The 14,764-nt window shown below is 45.8% G+C and overlaps 1 protein-coding gene and 1 long non-coding RNA gene across 3 annotated transcripts in view; one reads left to right on the forward strand and one right to left on the reverse strand.

Moving 5' to 3' along the window:
* LOC147843476 (uncharacterized) overlaps nucleotides 1-14,764 on the forward strand; it is a 756,120-nt gene that overhangs the window by 473,155 nt on the left and 268,201 nt on the right. The window lies entirely within an intron of this gene.
* cacng4a (calcium voltage-gated channel auxiliary subunit gamma 4a) overlaps nucleotides 3,870-14,764 on the reverse strand; it is a 13,934-nt gene continuing 3,039 nt past the window's right edge. The window contains exons 3-5 of one of the 2 annotated variants that reach the window (XR_015493487.1): nucleotides 13,662-13,802; nucleotides 5,325-7,194; nucleotides 3,870-5,181 (exon numbers count right to left, since the gene is read on the reverse strand). Coding sequence is in view for 1 of the 2 variants with exons in the window: in XM_087257099.1 (XP_087113225.1) it covers nucleotides 6,662-7,194; nucleotides 13,662-13,802 (674 nt within the window). In the remaining variant the exon portion in view is untranslated. Of the gene's footprint in view, nucleotides 7,195-13,661; nucleotides 13,803-14,764 lie in introns of both variants that reach the window. The other variant, XM_087257099.1, reaches the window with a different exon arrangement.

Below are 14,764 nucleotides of genomic sequence, written 5' to 3' on the forward strand. Positions count from 1 at the left end.
AATGTTCTGAGCTGCCCTCATGTTTCAACACCTGATTAAGGGCGTACTCACTCTATGCTATCCAAACCGTGCCCAGGCCCATTTCCCAGTTTTTTTGAGAAGTGTAAGTGCTCTGAATCAGGCTCACGCATGGTTTAGTTGGCTGGCCCTGGTCCGGTTGGAAGAGATATGCCAGAATGCGGTTCACTTGGACTTTGGCGCGGTACACTTGTAGTGTGAGTTTAAAACACGAAACTGAAGACGAGATGTAACTTTTATGGGACTGTTTCATATGGATTTATTAATCATTCTTACTGTTTAATGTACACAAACTATCACAGATTATTAAAGATGCAAATCCCTAACTGCACGACAGCTGCACCTTTAGCAAACCTCATAATACCTCCAACACAAGGACTTAATGATCATTTACGCATGTCAAAAGGGGCTGATATGTTTAGTTAAATATTTGACAGCGTGTCACTGCATCACAGATGACTAAAACGATATACCTAAAGAATTCTCCACTGTGGTGAGCGAGAGCACTTACCGAACAGCGTAAACGTGCTCAGGCCCAAATGCGACAAGAGAACACATACCCACTAAGAACACTCATTAAACGGGCACATGTAACAAACAATGCCAACACAAGACGCAAGAGCATGACAAGTGAAGAACATCTCATGTATGCTCACATATGCAGACGTATAAGCCTTGGTGCCAATACCGGAGCAAATTTGACAAAAGTGCAGAGAACAAACAAGACAAATTGATAAATGACAAACATATGGATGAGAACATGACTGGTTTGCTTGGTAGTGTATGCTGGTAGGTCGGAATGCAGCCTAAGACCACACTTTCAATACAAAGACTAAATACACAAGAAATGAGTGCACAACCCAAGTGAACTTGAGCTGAGCACTATACTCAAATCTGCATAGGACCAGTGTTCAGATTCTGTCACCAATACAGGAACAAGAAAGAAGTGACAGAGCCCTGACACAATGCTATCCATCAGTTCTCTGTGCTGATATGCATTTGTTCTATAAATATGCCTGTTTGATTTGAACTGTACTCTGTGTCTCCAGTCATACTTACCATTACAAATGACCACGTAGTATGGGATTAGGGATAAATGCTGTCAGAAGTTGGAGCATGAATTACACACATACACTTAGAGGTAGAGATAGAAGCATGCACCACTGCAGCGCTACAGTTAAATAGGTTTATAGGTGAATAAAGCTGACACTGTAAAATAACTGACAATGAGGAACATGGAGACACAGTGATGGCTGGATCCAAGGGATACCACTGGAGGCATTGAGATATATCACAGTCCACAGAAGTAAGTCTTGCAGGTAAATATCCAAATGAGGTTATACCAGGGATGGGCATACTTAATCCTAACTAGAGCCGGTGTCCCTGCATAGTTTTGCTCCAACACTAATCAAACACACCTGAACAAACTAATCAGTATCTTCGAGAACACTAGAAAACTACAGGCAGGTGTGTTTGTCAAGTTCGCCCATTTCTGGGATATTCCATTTAGTGGGCCTGAATTTGTTAGCTCTACAGTTCTAGAGTATCTGCACTTTGGTTAAGTAAATATCTGCACTTAACTAATATGTTTTTGAGTACAATGTAATCAACCCAAGGCGTTCGTCACAAATGAAAAGCTGCTCTATTCCATGACCTACTGTGGTCTAGAATGGAAGAGGGGTGGATATATCCACTTTACTTCCCAGATGGTAGCATAGCCCCATGCTTTGTCAGCAGTTGATGAATAGACTTTGAGTTGAACATGTACTGATAGTGGAAATAATAGGCTGGGATATCAATGGAAGTAGATTTAATGGCAATTGTTGTTTTTTTCTGATATTTGACATGTCTTGGAATATTATAAAAACCATCTGGCAAGCATTGGTAACCCCACTTTAGGACATCCCCCCTAGGCAAGGAGTTAAGTGTGTAAGGTACCACATAATCCAATGGCATGAGTAAAGACTGAACCTATGCTGCTGTAAAAAAAAAAGTATTCAAATTTATTCAAATTTGACTTTCAATGACTTCTGGGACTTCCAGAGCGAGTTCGGTGCTCAAGTCTGCATCAGTGCATCCTCGATATCAAGATCACATCCTGGAAGTTTCACGCGTCCTCCGTACTTGCTGTCTTGAGTATTGGAACTGAACTTAGGCAGCTGATTATGTTTACTTTCACCGTTTCATTTAGGGAAACTCCTGAGGTAAATAAATGATATCTCTGAACTTTAATAATAAATTTAAATAAAATGCTGCGCTTCCCACCTCCAGTCACAATGACTTCTGGGACTTCCAGAGCGAGTTCGGTGCTCAAGTCTGCATCAGTGAGTCCTCAATATCAAGATCACATCCTGGAAGTTTCACGCGTCCTCCGTACTTGCTGTCTTGAGTATTGGAACTGAACTTAGGCAGCTGATGATGACGTTGCACGAGGACGCAAGACTGCTGAAGAACGCATATTGAGAAACACCCCATGAGACCCTCTGATAGAAAGTTGGATAAATCACCATGGAGTCATCATAAGCAAGTGTTGCAGCCTTAATGTTCCTTCAAGTCCTTAGCAATAAGTGGTAAACAGATTTTCCTTTCCTTGAGCCTGAATGATTCTATAGGACAGGGATCACAAAACTTGTTCCTGGAGGTCTGGTGTCCTGCAGATTTTAACTCAAACCCTAATCAAACACACCTGAACAAGCTAATCAAGGTCTTACTAGGTATACTTGAAACGGCAAGTGTGTTGAGACAAGTTGGAGCTAAACCCTGCAGGGCATGGAACGACATTGGTGACCGCTGCCATAGGATAACTTCAAAACAGTCAAAAACAGAATTCATGTCTAGACATCAATGTTGCACATGTTCACATGTTGAGGTGCCACCAACTGTTGGATGGTCCACTAAGCTATCAAGATATCAAGTGGCCAGCCAACCGTGCTGCCGTATAGTTTCTCCCCATTAAAGTGCTTGTTCAGAAAGCACTATGAAATACAGAATGTTTTTGATCTCTCGGTGAGCACATGATACAGCTGGATTTAAAGGGCAACCAAACTTTGAAGCTAAATCTATAACAGTCTTCCTCAGAAACATTGTAGGGCACTGGATTGACTATGGGATTAGTGATTTCAGAAGGAGAACTAGTGCTGGTATGCATGAAAGTGTTTTCTGTTCAAGAGGTGCTACTAGATGTGGATAGTGCAATATAAAGTGAATCCACAATGTCTTTCTATAGGTGAGATGTAGGCGTAGGTCAGGTCAGAGCTTCTTTAAGGTTAAAGACCAAACCAAGATAAATATTGGTGAAAATGCATGAATACTGTGAGAAGGTTGATGTGATGATTAAATATATGTCTTTACCAGGGAGTAGGACATATACACAAAGAGAAATAAGAATTTTAAAAAAGCCATTACAATACAGGTAAATTATTCCAGGAGTACATTTAACACTGAATAATAACAGGTTGCAAAGAACTTGGAGACTGGTGACAGGGAGCTTTGCTGGATTCACAAGGGAGATCGCTGGATTGAAGGTAGGTTTACAGGTATTGACAGGAGTGAGAATAGGGGCTAAGTAGTCTGTTCAAGACAAGGCAGACAGGTGGTAAAGAGTTATGCCTGCAATTATGAAGGACTGCCTGAATGATTTGAGGTAAGTGTAAGCACCATGAGTTTTGCTAGTACATTCTAGTGAATTGTATGTTCGAACAGTGTAGATTTTTCAAAAATAAAAATCCTGCATGGTATTTAGTCTCATGAAACTCTAAAAGCATTCAATGTTTTCATATGTATATGATTATAATATGATTATTTTACCCAACAAGATCCAATTGACACACAAACAAACATGAGACAATAGATCAGATCTAGATACAACCTTTATTGAGGGAAAGGACAATGTGATACAGGAATCACAAGCCTAAAACGAAACAAAGGAATATCAGTTACTCAATTAAAAGGAGGAAAACAGTACAAATCAGATGTCTATGAAAATAGTCTTTGGGACACAAAAACACAACAAACCTGACACAGAAAGAACACAAAAATAGTCCATATCATTTGTGCATATTATTCAGAGGTTCTGAAGTAAAGTGACTTTGTGATAAACAGCCTGGGATTTAATTGCTACTTAAAGTCTTGCACTGCCTCATTCAAATCTGGGGTGCATCACATTAGAAGGCACATTGGCACAAACCTCAATAGTTCATGTTTCCATCATAATGACAGGTTCTATGTAAATATGTGAAAGTAACCAAGAACTCTCCATCTTCATAAAACTCCATCAGCATAGTAAATACAAGTCTCACAGTGTTGCTTTAAAGGTGCAGTATGTAAGTTTGACACCCATTGGTTCAACTAGGTATCCAGGTATCCTGGATCAAAACAAACGCAAGAGAAGGTTGCCAGATTAAAGACCAATAAAGCTAATTTAAATTGTCTTCTAAATAAAAGCAATCACATGCGATAGAACAAATATTTTCCATATTAAAAGTTTTTGTTGTAACCAACACCTGAAATTTATATTTTAGAAACTGCTTTTATTTCTTGCAACTAAACAACAGAAAACTATGACAATGATTACCTCAGGTCCACCTCATGTGCCTTATTCACTGTTAAATGCTTATAATGTGAGTTTGAATGCCAGTTTACATGACATTTATTGTCATACTACTGAAAGTAGCAGCAAAAAATTCATCACAGATCTTGAAAATAAAATAAACCGCTTGAAATTGAACTTTAGAACTGTAACTCAAAATCAACATTTAATAATGTTAAAATGTTTAATATGTATTAATTAGATTATAAACCTCACCATTTCATGAGTGAGTGCATATTCTGTGCTTTTGAATGGCTGTATATCAGTTTCTGTAGTGTTTCATCTGGTGCAAACAGCCAAACTGCTTATCACTGCAAATCTCATTACGTAGCATGTTGTTAGGACACAGAGTTACAATATAAGCTGCTCACCTAATGTTTACATTCATAATATTTATGTTATTTGCTAATTAATAACCTCATGTGGAACTCTGAATCTGCATCTCATTTGGAGTCTGTAACTGTCTTCCATATCTCTGTCACAGACGCATATGCTTTGAGAGCCTTTCTGAATAAATGCGCTGTTTTACACAAAGGCAACCTGGGGTACTGAAATATAATTGGCTAAACTCATACCTGTCAACAGTGGGGTGGGATGGGTGGCTGGTGTTGCATGTGCTGGGGTCCCTGGTTTGTACTATGCACCAGATTTCAGGCAGCCCATGCGATCAGATATTATACCAAGGTCGGCAATTTGGGTGTGTGGGGGGGGTGGGAGCTGAAATTATGTGAGTTTTCTGGGAAACAGAACAAAACTAGGAATGGGACTGAAAGAGGGGAGACTACCGAAAAAAACGGGAGTGTTGGCAGGTATGGCTAAACTACCATTGGGCAGGTTAAAAGAACCAAACAAAGAGAGTGTTCTGGCAAGGAAAACACACTTTCAAAGTAGAATATCTGACTTCAGCATTGTTTTTCAGAAAAACAAGAATGTTCACTTGGCATGTTTCTTAAATATCTGCAAACGTATTGTGGTATTTTAATGCTTTAGAAGAGTCAAAAATTTACATACAGCACCTTTGGAAAATGGTTGGTAAAATGGAAACATTCTATTAATTATAACCACAGTGATTATTAATTCTTTTTGATGTTTCTGCTGTTTATACATAATATTATTCTACCATTATAAAGTTGTGATTTTAAAGATCACCAGAAAAAAAAAACATTCAAATATTCAGAGATTTCTGTCCTTGACCACATCTTATGGGTGGTGTATTGTAAGGATAGAATGTGTAAAACAGTAAAGTTTTGCTTCATTAGATAAATGCTTATACTGCAGATAAATATTAAGCATCTAGGGACCTTGTGCAAGTCATCCATGTCACATTAGGGACCACATGAGCAATTTAACCATATGTGACAGATATTAATAATGGCATAAGCTTTATGCATGGCCAGAAGTAGTAGTTTTTAAGTTTCAAGTTCCTTTAAAAATGTTTAATGGATAGTAAACTCCTGTCTTGTTGGCATTCAATCCAATTGTACAGGGTTGGAACAGGGTTGGAACTGAATTCGTCAGGTCTGGGGGAACTACCACTGCAATTAACAATATATCACATACAACAATTTAAGTACATTTTCAGTCCATCATAACAGTTATGTTGGTTATTGTAACTAATTGTTTGCAGATCTAAACTTAAGCTGCGGTCACACTGGGCATTTCCTCCCATAGACTTCCATTCATACACACACGATTGCGTCATACCAGAATCGTAAGGTCATGTGTCAAGATTCGAAGGTTGCTGCGGTGCAAAGTTCAAGCTTGGTGAACTCTAACCTGCAAAATCGCATCATTTGACTGCGTGAGACCAATCGAGGATCAAAACATGACCTCTCTGGACAGAATTTAAAACATGGAGCAATCGCTTGCTTTTTAAAATGTCTAATAAGCTTGTTTAATCTCGCCCGTTTTTGCAGCGCCACACGACAGAATATCGCATGCTCAAACTCTAATGTGACCGCAGCTTTACTCTTTTTTTAGGGGAAGGGAGGGGGGTGAGCCAAAGTGATTGACAAAATCTGTAAATAATATTAAATGGATCAAACAACTACACCTCTAAACAGGAGTAATCCTACGATTCAAATTGTCTTTCACATCTTTTGGGATGTGATTGTGGACTTTCCTGAAGTTGTGGTGCTCAAGATCAGTATTATAGGACACCTGACCACCTACCAGCAGTGGATGTTCTCCCCCTAACGCATACATTGAAATATCCACCAAAGGCAGAGAAGAGCTGATGACACCGTGTGTGACAGAGGAGGTGTTTTTAAATGGATCTCTGGATTGAGAACAGGAATGGGACCGTTGTTGTTTGTAATGATAGCTTGGGATAGTTGTGTAAATTGAGGATGAGGGGGAAGGGGTAGTTTTATTAAACACAAAGTGCTTGAAATGAACCTCTTTGTTCTTTTCAATGTAGATGTTAACTGCCAACACAGCAATGGTCTCAGCTAGAATAAAGGAGAGTACACCTGAGTAGAAGGACCACCCATAGCTGTATAGGTTTTTCTTATCTTCTCCTTTCTTGTCACCAGGGTCTCCAGCATTACTGGAGATGTAGACGATGATGCCAATAATATTGCTGAGACCTGGTTAAAAGAGAAAAATAAGCTTCTAGTCAGATTATCCACATTCTATTCATCACCTGAAAAAGTCATAACATTTAACAAGTCATAAAATGTTTTTTTCCATTTCCAAATTGCAGCAGTTCTGTCTTAAAAACAATGTTAAAAAATGAGTAAACGGTTATTCAAAATTTACCAAATTAGTGAAGTAGCCTTTATCAAGCAAGCTGAGAAATGCATGTTATTGATATGAAGCCTGATCTCACAAGGAAACATAACTGTTTTACATTTTTTCAGTTTAGTGGCTAATTCAAACAAATTCATACTAGTTCCCCTTCGGTTGGGGAACTTCAGTGCTATTAAGTGGATTTGATCTCTGTGAAAATCCACGAATGGGAGGTTTCGGTTCAGAAGCCGCTTGTCTGAAAGAGTATTGAAAGGGCCAATGAATGCAATGAATTGGCAGCATAAGCTTGCACAGGTGCGCTTCATTGCCAATTATCCCAGCATATAAGCACACCTGGAGCGAGCAAACGCCATCCTTTTAAGCTGAAGAGACTTTCTGATCGAGTCGATGAGGGTTCCTCCTGCTGAGACCAGCGATTGTGAGCAAACGAGAGCATTCTCCCGGTCCAGAGTGTGTACACACAGCGGCAGACGGTCGAGCTGGGTTTCTCCCTTGCCTGGCGTTCTTTGGGTCCGGTCCTCCAGAGCGGTGCGTATAAAGTTGCAAACTTCACAGAAAGAACAACACAGTCGTGCAGCAAGTCCTTTTCAGGACGGCGCTCCGACTGTGAGTTTCTGGATACGGTGGTCTCCTGTCCTCGGATGATGGGCACAGGCACTGCGTTGCATGCCTGGGGGGTCCAGCATGTTAATGCGCTGCTCGCGGGCAGTTCATGTCGTCATTGCGATGCCATGACTGTTGCGCAGTAAAGATCGCGGCTAGCCTTTGCAAATGGGCGAACCACCCCAGTTGTCCCCTGCTCCGCAGCGCACACGGGCAGATCTGAGGGTTTCAGCGAGAGATAATCCGTCGCCCACGGACCCGCAGACCTCCCACTCCTCTAAGCGCTCCATCCAAGCTGCGGGCGGGGGAAGCGATCCGTCTAACAGATGGTAGCCCTTACGCCCGATGACACCGGACACCAGACGTCCACCGCGGCATCGGAGGGTGGGCTTTCATTGTCCGATGATGATCCAGACCCGCTCGCCCCCTCCGGGCAGGTGAGCACTGTCACTACGGATTCTGAAATGGACATGTTAGCCGTGCTTTCCCGGGCTGCTTCGGCCGTGGGTTGGAGATGGTTTATCCCCCTGGACCGACTAGAGGGGCATTCCCTTTTTCCCGGAGGTGCACAGTAGGCTCGCGCGGTCTTGAAGAGCACTTTTCTCTGCTCGTGCTGCGTGTACCTCCACCCTCACCACTCTTGACGGTGGAACAGCCAGGGGGTATGTGGCGATTCCTCAGGTTGAGTGCGCGATGGCGGTCAATCCGCGCGGCGCCTCTTCTTGGCGGGGTCCGCCTCGTCCCCCATCCAAAGCCTGTAATTTATCTGCCTCCCTCGGAGCTAGAACTTACATAGCTGTGGGCCAGGCTGCTTCCGCCTTGCATGCGATAGCCACCTACCAGCGCTACCAAGCGCAGGCGCTGGCCGAGCTGCACGAGGGTGGGTCCAACCCAGGCTTACGAGCTCTGCACCGCCGCCGACTTAGCTCTTCGGACTACTGAGTCCGCTGCGTGTGCGTTGGGGAGGTCGATGTCCACATTAGTGATCCAGGAGCGCCACCCCTGGCTGATATGCGCAAAGTCGACAAAGTCCGCTTTCTTGACTTCCCCATATCCCAAGCCATGTTCGGCGACACCGTCTGTGAATTCACCCAGGAATTCAAGGCGGTGAGAGAGCAGTTGATGGGTGATGTCTTATCGGCGGTCCGTAGCCTGCTCCGCCCGCCGTGCCATTCATACCTGCTCCTCGCCGAAGGCGCCCGCCTACGAGAGCTGCTCTGCCCCCCCACACGCCTCTGGCAAAGCGAGCGCGTCGGGCACCTCGGAAGCAGGCAGCCCCCACTGCCCAGAACGCCGCTAAGTCCGGCAACGGACCACGAAGCGTCCCTGGGACAGGCCATCTGGAGAAGAGAGAACTTGCACTTTCCCCGCTGGAGGGCGGGGCCCCATTTCCAACGGCACTTTTTACTGCCATGAAAACATCATGAAAGAGCACTTTTCCACTTCCCCAGATGTGACAGCCCGAAATCTGCCAGTCTGGGACGCTATGCTTTCAAGCTTATGCTTTCTAGCTTATGCTTTCGCCAGTGGGTGACGAGCACTGGGAGGACGGTCTCCTTTCTCCCACCCCTCGAGCCTCCCCTCCAGAGCTCGGGTGCGGAGTGAGAGCAAATATCTCACCTCCAGCTTTTCAGTGGGACCCGTGCGCTTCCTGGATCAGCACACCCACTCCGCGCTGCCCAACTGCTGGTACGATGAGTCCATTAGCGAGAGCTCTGCCTGCCTGGTTAGCGCGGGCCAGCTCTTTGAGGTGGCTCATACGCACAATCCGCCCCTGTCTTGCGAGAGGAGATTGCTGTCCTCTTGGCGAAGGATGCAATCGAGCCGCTCCCTCCAGCCGAGATGGAGAGCGGGTTTTACAGCCCACACTTCATCGTGCCCAAAAGAGTGGTGGGTCACGGCCAATCCTAGATCTGCGCGTTTTGAACTGCTGTCTGCACAAGCTGCAGTTCAGAATGCTCACGCAGAAGCGCATCCTCCGGTGCATTCGTCCTCTGGGTTGGTCTGCAGCATTAGACCTGATGGACGCGTATTTCCATGTCTCCACTCTTCCTCGCCACCGTCAGTTTCTGCGGTTTGCGTTTGAAGGTCGAGCTTGGCAATACAAAGCCCTCCCCTTCGGGCTCTCTCTGTCTCCGTAGGTCCTCACCAAGCCCGCGGAGGGTGCCTTAGCGCCCCTTCGGCTCGCGGGCATCTGCATACTCAATTTTCTTGACGACTGGCTGATTTTTGCCCTCTTTGGAGCAATTGATTATGCACAGAGACAAAGTGCTCCGGCACTTCCACCTGTTGGGGTTTCAGGTCAACCGAGAAAAGAGCAAACTCGCACCCGTGCAGAGGATCTCTTCTCTCGGGCTGGAGCTGGACTCGGTCACCATGGCAGCACGCCTCTCCAAAGAGCGCGCTCAGCTGATGCTGTACTGTCTGAGAGAGCTCGACAGTAAAATAGTGGTCCCACTGAAACTATTTCAAAGGCTCCTGGGGCATATGGCATCCGCAGCCGCTTCATGCCACTCGGATTACTCTATATGAGACCACTTCAGCACTGGCTTCACGATCGAGTCCCCAGACGCGCATGGCACGCGCGCGCACACCGAGTCTCTGTTACTGCCCTGTGTCACCGCGCCCTCAGCCCTTGGAGCGAACCCTCGTTCCTACAGGCCTGGGTGTCTCTAGGACAGGCGTCCAGTCTTGTTGTCGTTTCAACAGACGCTTCCAACACGGGCTGGGGGGCTGTGCGTTGCGGGCATTTGGCTGCGGACCTATGGAAAGGTGCCCAGTTGCATTGGCATATCGCCTGGAGCTGTTGGCAGTGTTCCTCGCTCTCCACCGTTTATTTCCGGTGCTGGAGCGGCAACACGTGCTAATCAGGATGAACAGTACGGCGGCGGCAGCGACGTATATCAGCCGTATGGGGAGTATGCGCTCTCGCCGCATGTCTCAGCTCGCTCGCCATCTGCTCCTCTGGAGTCATCCGCGGCTGAAATCGCTGCACGCCATTCATATTCAGGTAAGCTCAACCATGCAGCCGATGCGCTCTCACGGCAGCCTTAGGTCCTGGAGAATGGAGACTCCACCCTGAGTCTGTTCAGCTGATATGGGCGCGATTCGGGGAAGCCCAGATCAATCTGTTGCTTCCCCCGAGATCGCTCATTGCCAGTTGTTCTTTCCCTGACCAAGTGCTCTCGGCACGGATGCACTGGCTTACAGCTGGCCTCGGGGCATGCGCAATATGTGTTTCCCCCAGTGAGCCTGCTCGTGCAGTAACTGTGCAAGGTCAGGGAGGACGAGGAACAGGTTGCTGGTTGTGCCCCTCTGGCTCAACCGGACCTGGATGTCAGAGCTCTCCCTCGCGATAGCCCTCCCCTGGCAGTTCCCTTCGAGAGAGCACCTACTCTCTCAGGGACAGGGCACCATCTGGCACCCTCGCCGATCTTTGGAGTTTCTTAGACGCGAGGAAGACTTGGGTAACCTCCGATTGCAGTGGCTATTACCGTCACTCGGGCTAGAGCCCCCTCTCCTAGCGCGCCTATGCCCTGAAGTTGAGTCTATTCACTGAACGGTGTGTCTCCCGCAGAGAAGACCCCCGTAATTTGGCAGATCAGCGTTGTGCTTTCTTTACGCCGAGAGAAGCTGGAGAGCAGGCTGTCGCCTTCCACACTCAAGGTTATGTGGCTGCCATCTCCGCTCTCATGACGCGGTGGCTGGCTGCACCGTGGGAACGCATAACCTCATCATTCGGTTCCTCAGGGGAGCTAAGCGAATTAATCCACCCCGCCCCCTCTCATGCCCTCTTATGATCTCGCCCTCGCTACACAAGCCACGTCAGATCCCTTCGATCCCCGACTCAGTATCTTTCTGTCCCTGAAGACAGCTCTGCTGGTTGAGTTGATATCGATTAGAGGGTCGGGGACCCGGAGGCATTTTTCGGTCAGTGACTCGTGCCTGTAATTGGGCTGGCTTTCTCTCACGTCCTGAGACCCCGCCCGCGATATGTGCCCAAGGTTCCTACCACTCAGTTTTAATACTAGGTAGTGAGCCTGCAAGCGCTGCCCTCGGAGGAGGCAGACCCAGCCCATTCTTTATTGTCCAGTTCGCGTTTTGCGTACTATCCGGACCGCACTCAGAGTTTAGATCATCTGAGCAGCTCTTCGTCTGTTATGGCGGTCGGCAGCAGGGAAGTGCCGTACCGAAATAAGTTTTCCCACTGGATTGTGGATGCCAATCTCTCGCTTATCAGAGCCGAGGTGTGCCGCGTCCCCCGAGAGTGCGTGTGCACTCCACTCGGAGCTTCGCATCCTCTCAAGCGCGCGCACGCGCCGCCTCTCTAACAGACATCTGTAGAGCTGCGGGCTGGGTGACACCCAACAAATTTGCAAGGTTTTACAATCTGCGAGTGGAGCCGGTTTCCTCAAGGGTATTAGGTAACCCTTGGTGATTGAGGACTGGTGATTCCTCCGTGGCCCCCAGCACTGACTCAGCGGAGGAGTCACTTTCTGGCCCACTACAATGTAGGTCTGCCCACTGGTCAGCCGGCGTTTTGGGTATAGGTGCCTGCTATGCGTGATCTCCACTAGGCGATCCCATATCCTTATTCCGCCACGGTTAAGTCCCCCCTCCCTGGGCGGACCCGTGTCTTCCCTCTCCGCTAACCACTCTTTTGCTATGCCTACTCCCACTTTTTAGGGCTAGTCCATATGTAAATTCTGCCATCTATCCCCCCTTGGGTAACGGATGGCCTCCGCACCGTCCTCCCTATCGGGATTGCACACTTCCCAACGTACTGTCGTATTTCCTAGAATTATCTAGATGCTCACGACTTCCCAAAAAATAAATCTAAATCCGTAAGACTTCTGTTGAAGTAGGATAAATTAGGGCCAGGGACACGTTGGAGGACCGCGTCTCCCATGATGTGGGTGCGTCACGCTTGCTTGACTATCCCCTCATCGGGGGCGTTGGTAAGGCGCAGTCATTATGGCGCTTTCCATAGTTCTCCCATTCATGGATTTTCACAAAGATCAAATCCACTTAATAGCACTGAAGTTCCCCAACTGAAGGGGAACGTTCGAGGTTACAGAAGTAACCCTTTGTTCCCCGAGGAGGGGAACGGAAGTGCTATACTCCATCGCCATAATGACTGTCCCTTAGCTGTTTGAAAGTCTCTTCAGCTTAAAAGGATGCCGTTTGCTCGCTCCAGGTGTGCTTATATGCTGGGATAATTGGCAATGAAGCGCACCTGTGCAAGCTTACGCTGCCAATTCATTGCATTCATTGGCCCGTTCAATACTCTTTCAGACAAGCGGCTTCTGAACCGAAACCTCCCATTCGTGGATTTTCACAAAGATTAAATCCACTTAATAGCACATTCGTTCCCCTCCTCGGGGAACGAAGGGTTACTTCTGTAACCTCGAACGTTTTGTTGAATGAAAATGTATGGCTTTTAAAAGAAGGCATGACACCAAACCTCACCCTTAAACCCAACCATCATTGGGAGATAAGCAAATCATTCTAAAAGGTAGAAATGAGATCGTATAAATTGATACAAATTATCCTTTGAATCAAAAAGTTACGAATTGGCATGACATAAGGTTGAGATATGTATCACTTCAAATATATTTCAGTTCACATGCTGAAAATGAACAAATTACAAAATTTTAACATGTATTTCATGCATTTATGGCAACCTGTTTTTGCAATTTACCTGCAGATACAAAAAGGATTCCTGCACTCAGGGTTATGTTATTTCTGCTGCTGTAAATGTGACCTATCCCAACACAAACTCCTCCCAAAAGAAGCAGGATGGTACTCAGAATGGGGAAAAGACTGGATGCTCGAACTAAACCTGCAACACAAAAAAAAACATCTTAGATAACCATTATATGAAATTTAAACAGAAGTCAGTAAGTCAGATTTCACCGGTATAAATGCATTTGAAAACATACTCATGTTTTCTGTTCAGTATTACACAACAGCTATTTTATTTATAGTTCATAATAGAATACGAAAACACTGACAAATCCTATGACACCAGATGATGACAAATATTCATTCATTCATTTATTTTCTTGTCGGCTTAGTCCCTTTATTTATCCAGGGTCGCCACAGCGGAATGAACTGCCAACTTATCCAGCAAGTTTTTTTTTTTATGCAGCGGATGCCCTTCCAGCAGCAACCCATCTCTGGGAAACATCCATACACACTCATTCACACTTATACAATACGGACAATTTAGCCTACCCAATTCACCTGTAACGCATGTCTTTGGACTGTGGGGGAAACCGCAGCACCCGGAGGAAACCCACGCGAAGGCAGGGAGAACATGCAAACTCCACACAGAAACACCAAGTGAGCCGAGGTTCAAACCAGCGACCTTCTTGCTGTGAGGCGACAGCACTACCTACTGCGTCACTGCCTCGCCATGATGGCAAACATTAAAATTATATTTCCATATGAGTAGGTTTTACAATTGTTGTGTTTAGTTAAAGGGGTAGTTCACACAAAAATTAATATTCTGTCATCATTCTACTCTCCCTTCACTTGTTCCAAACACGTTTGAGTTTCTTTCTTCTGTTAAACACATTTTTATTTATTTTACTTAGTCTCTTTATATATCTGGGGTCACCACAGCGGAATGTTTTACACAGTGGATGCACTTCCAGCTGCAACCCATCTCTGGGAAACATCCATACACACTCATTCACACTTATACAATACGGACAATTTAGCCCATCCAATTTACCTGTACCGCATGTCTTTGAACTAGGGTGGGAAACCGGAGAACCCAGAGGAAACCCATGCGAACGC

The sequence above is a fragment of the Danio rerio genome, chromosome 6 (genome assembly GCF_052040795.2).
Source record: "Danio rerio strain M-AB ecotype USA chromosome 6, GRCz13ab, whole genome shotgun sequence".
Taxonomy (NCBI): Eukaryota; Metazoa; Chordata; class Actinopteri; order Cypriniformes; family Danionidae; genus Danio; species Danio rerio.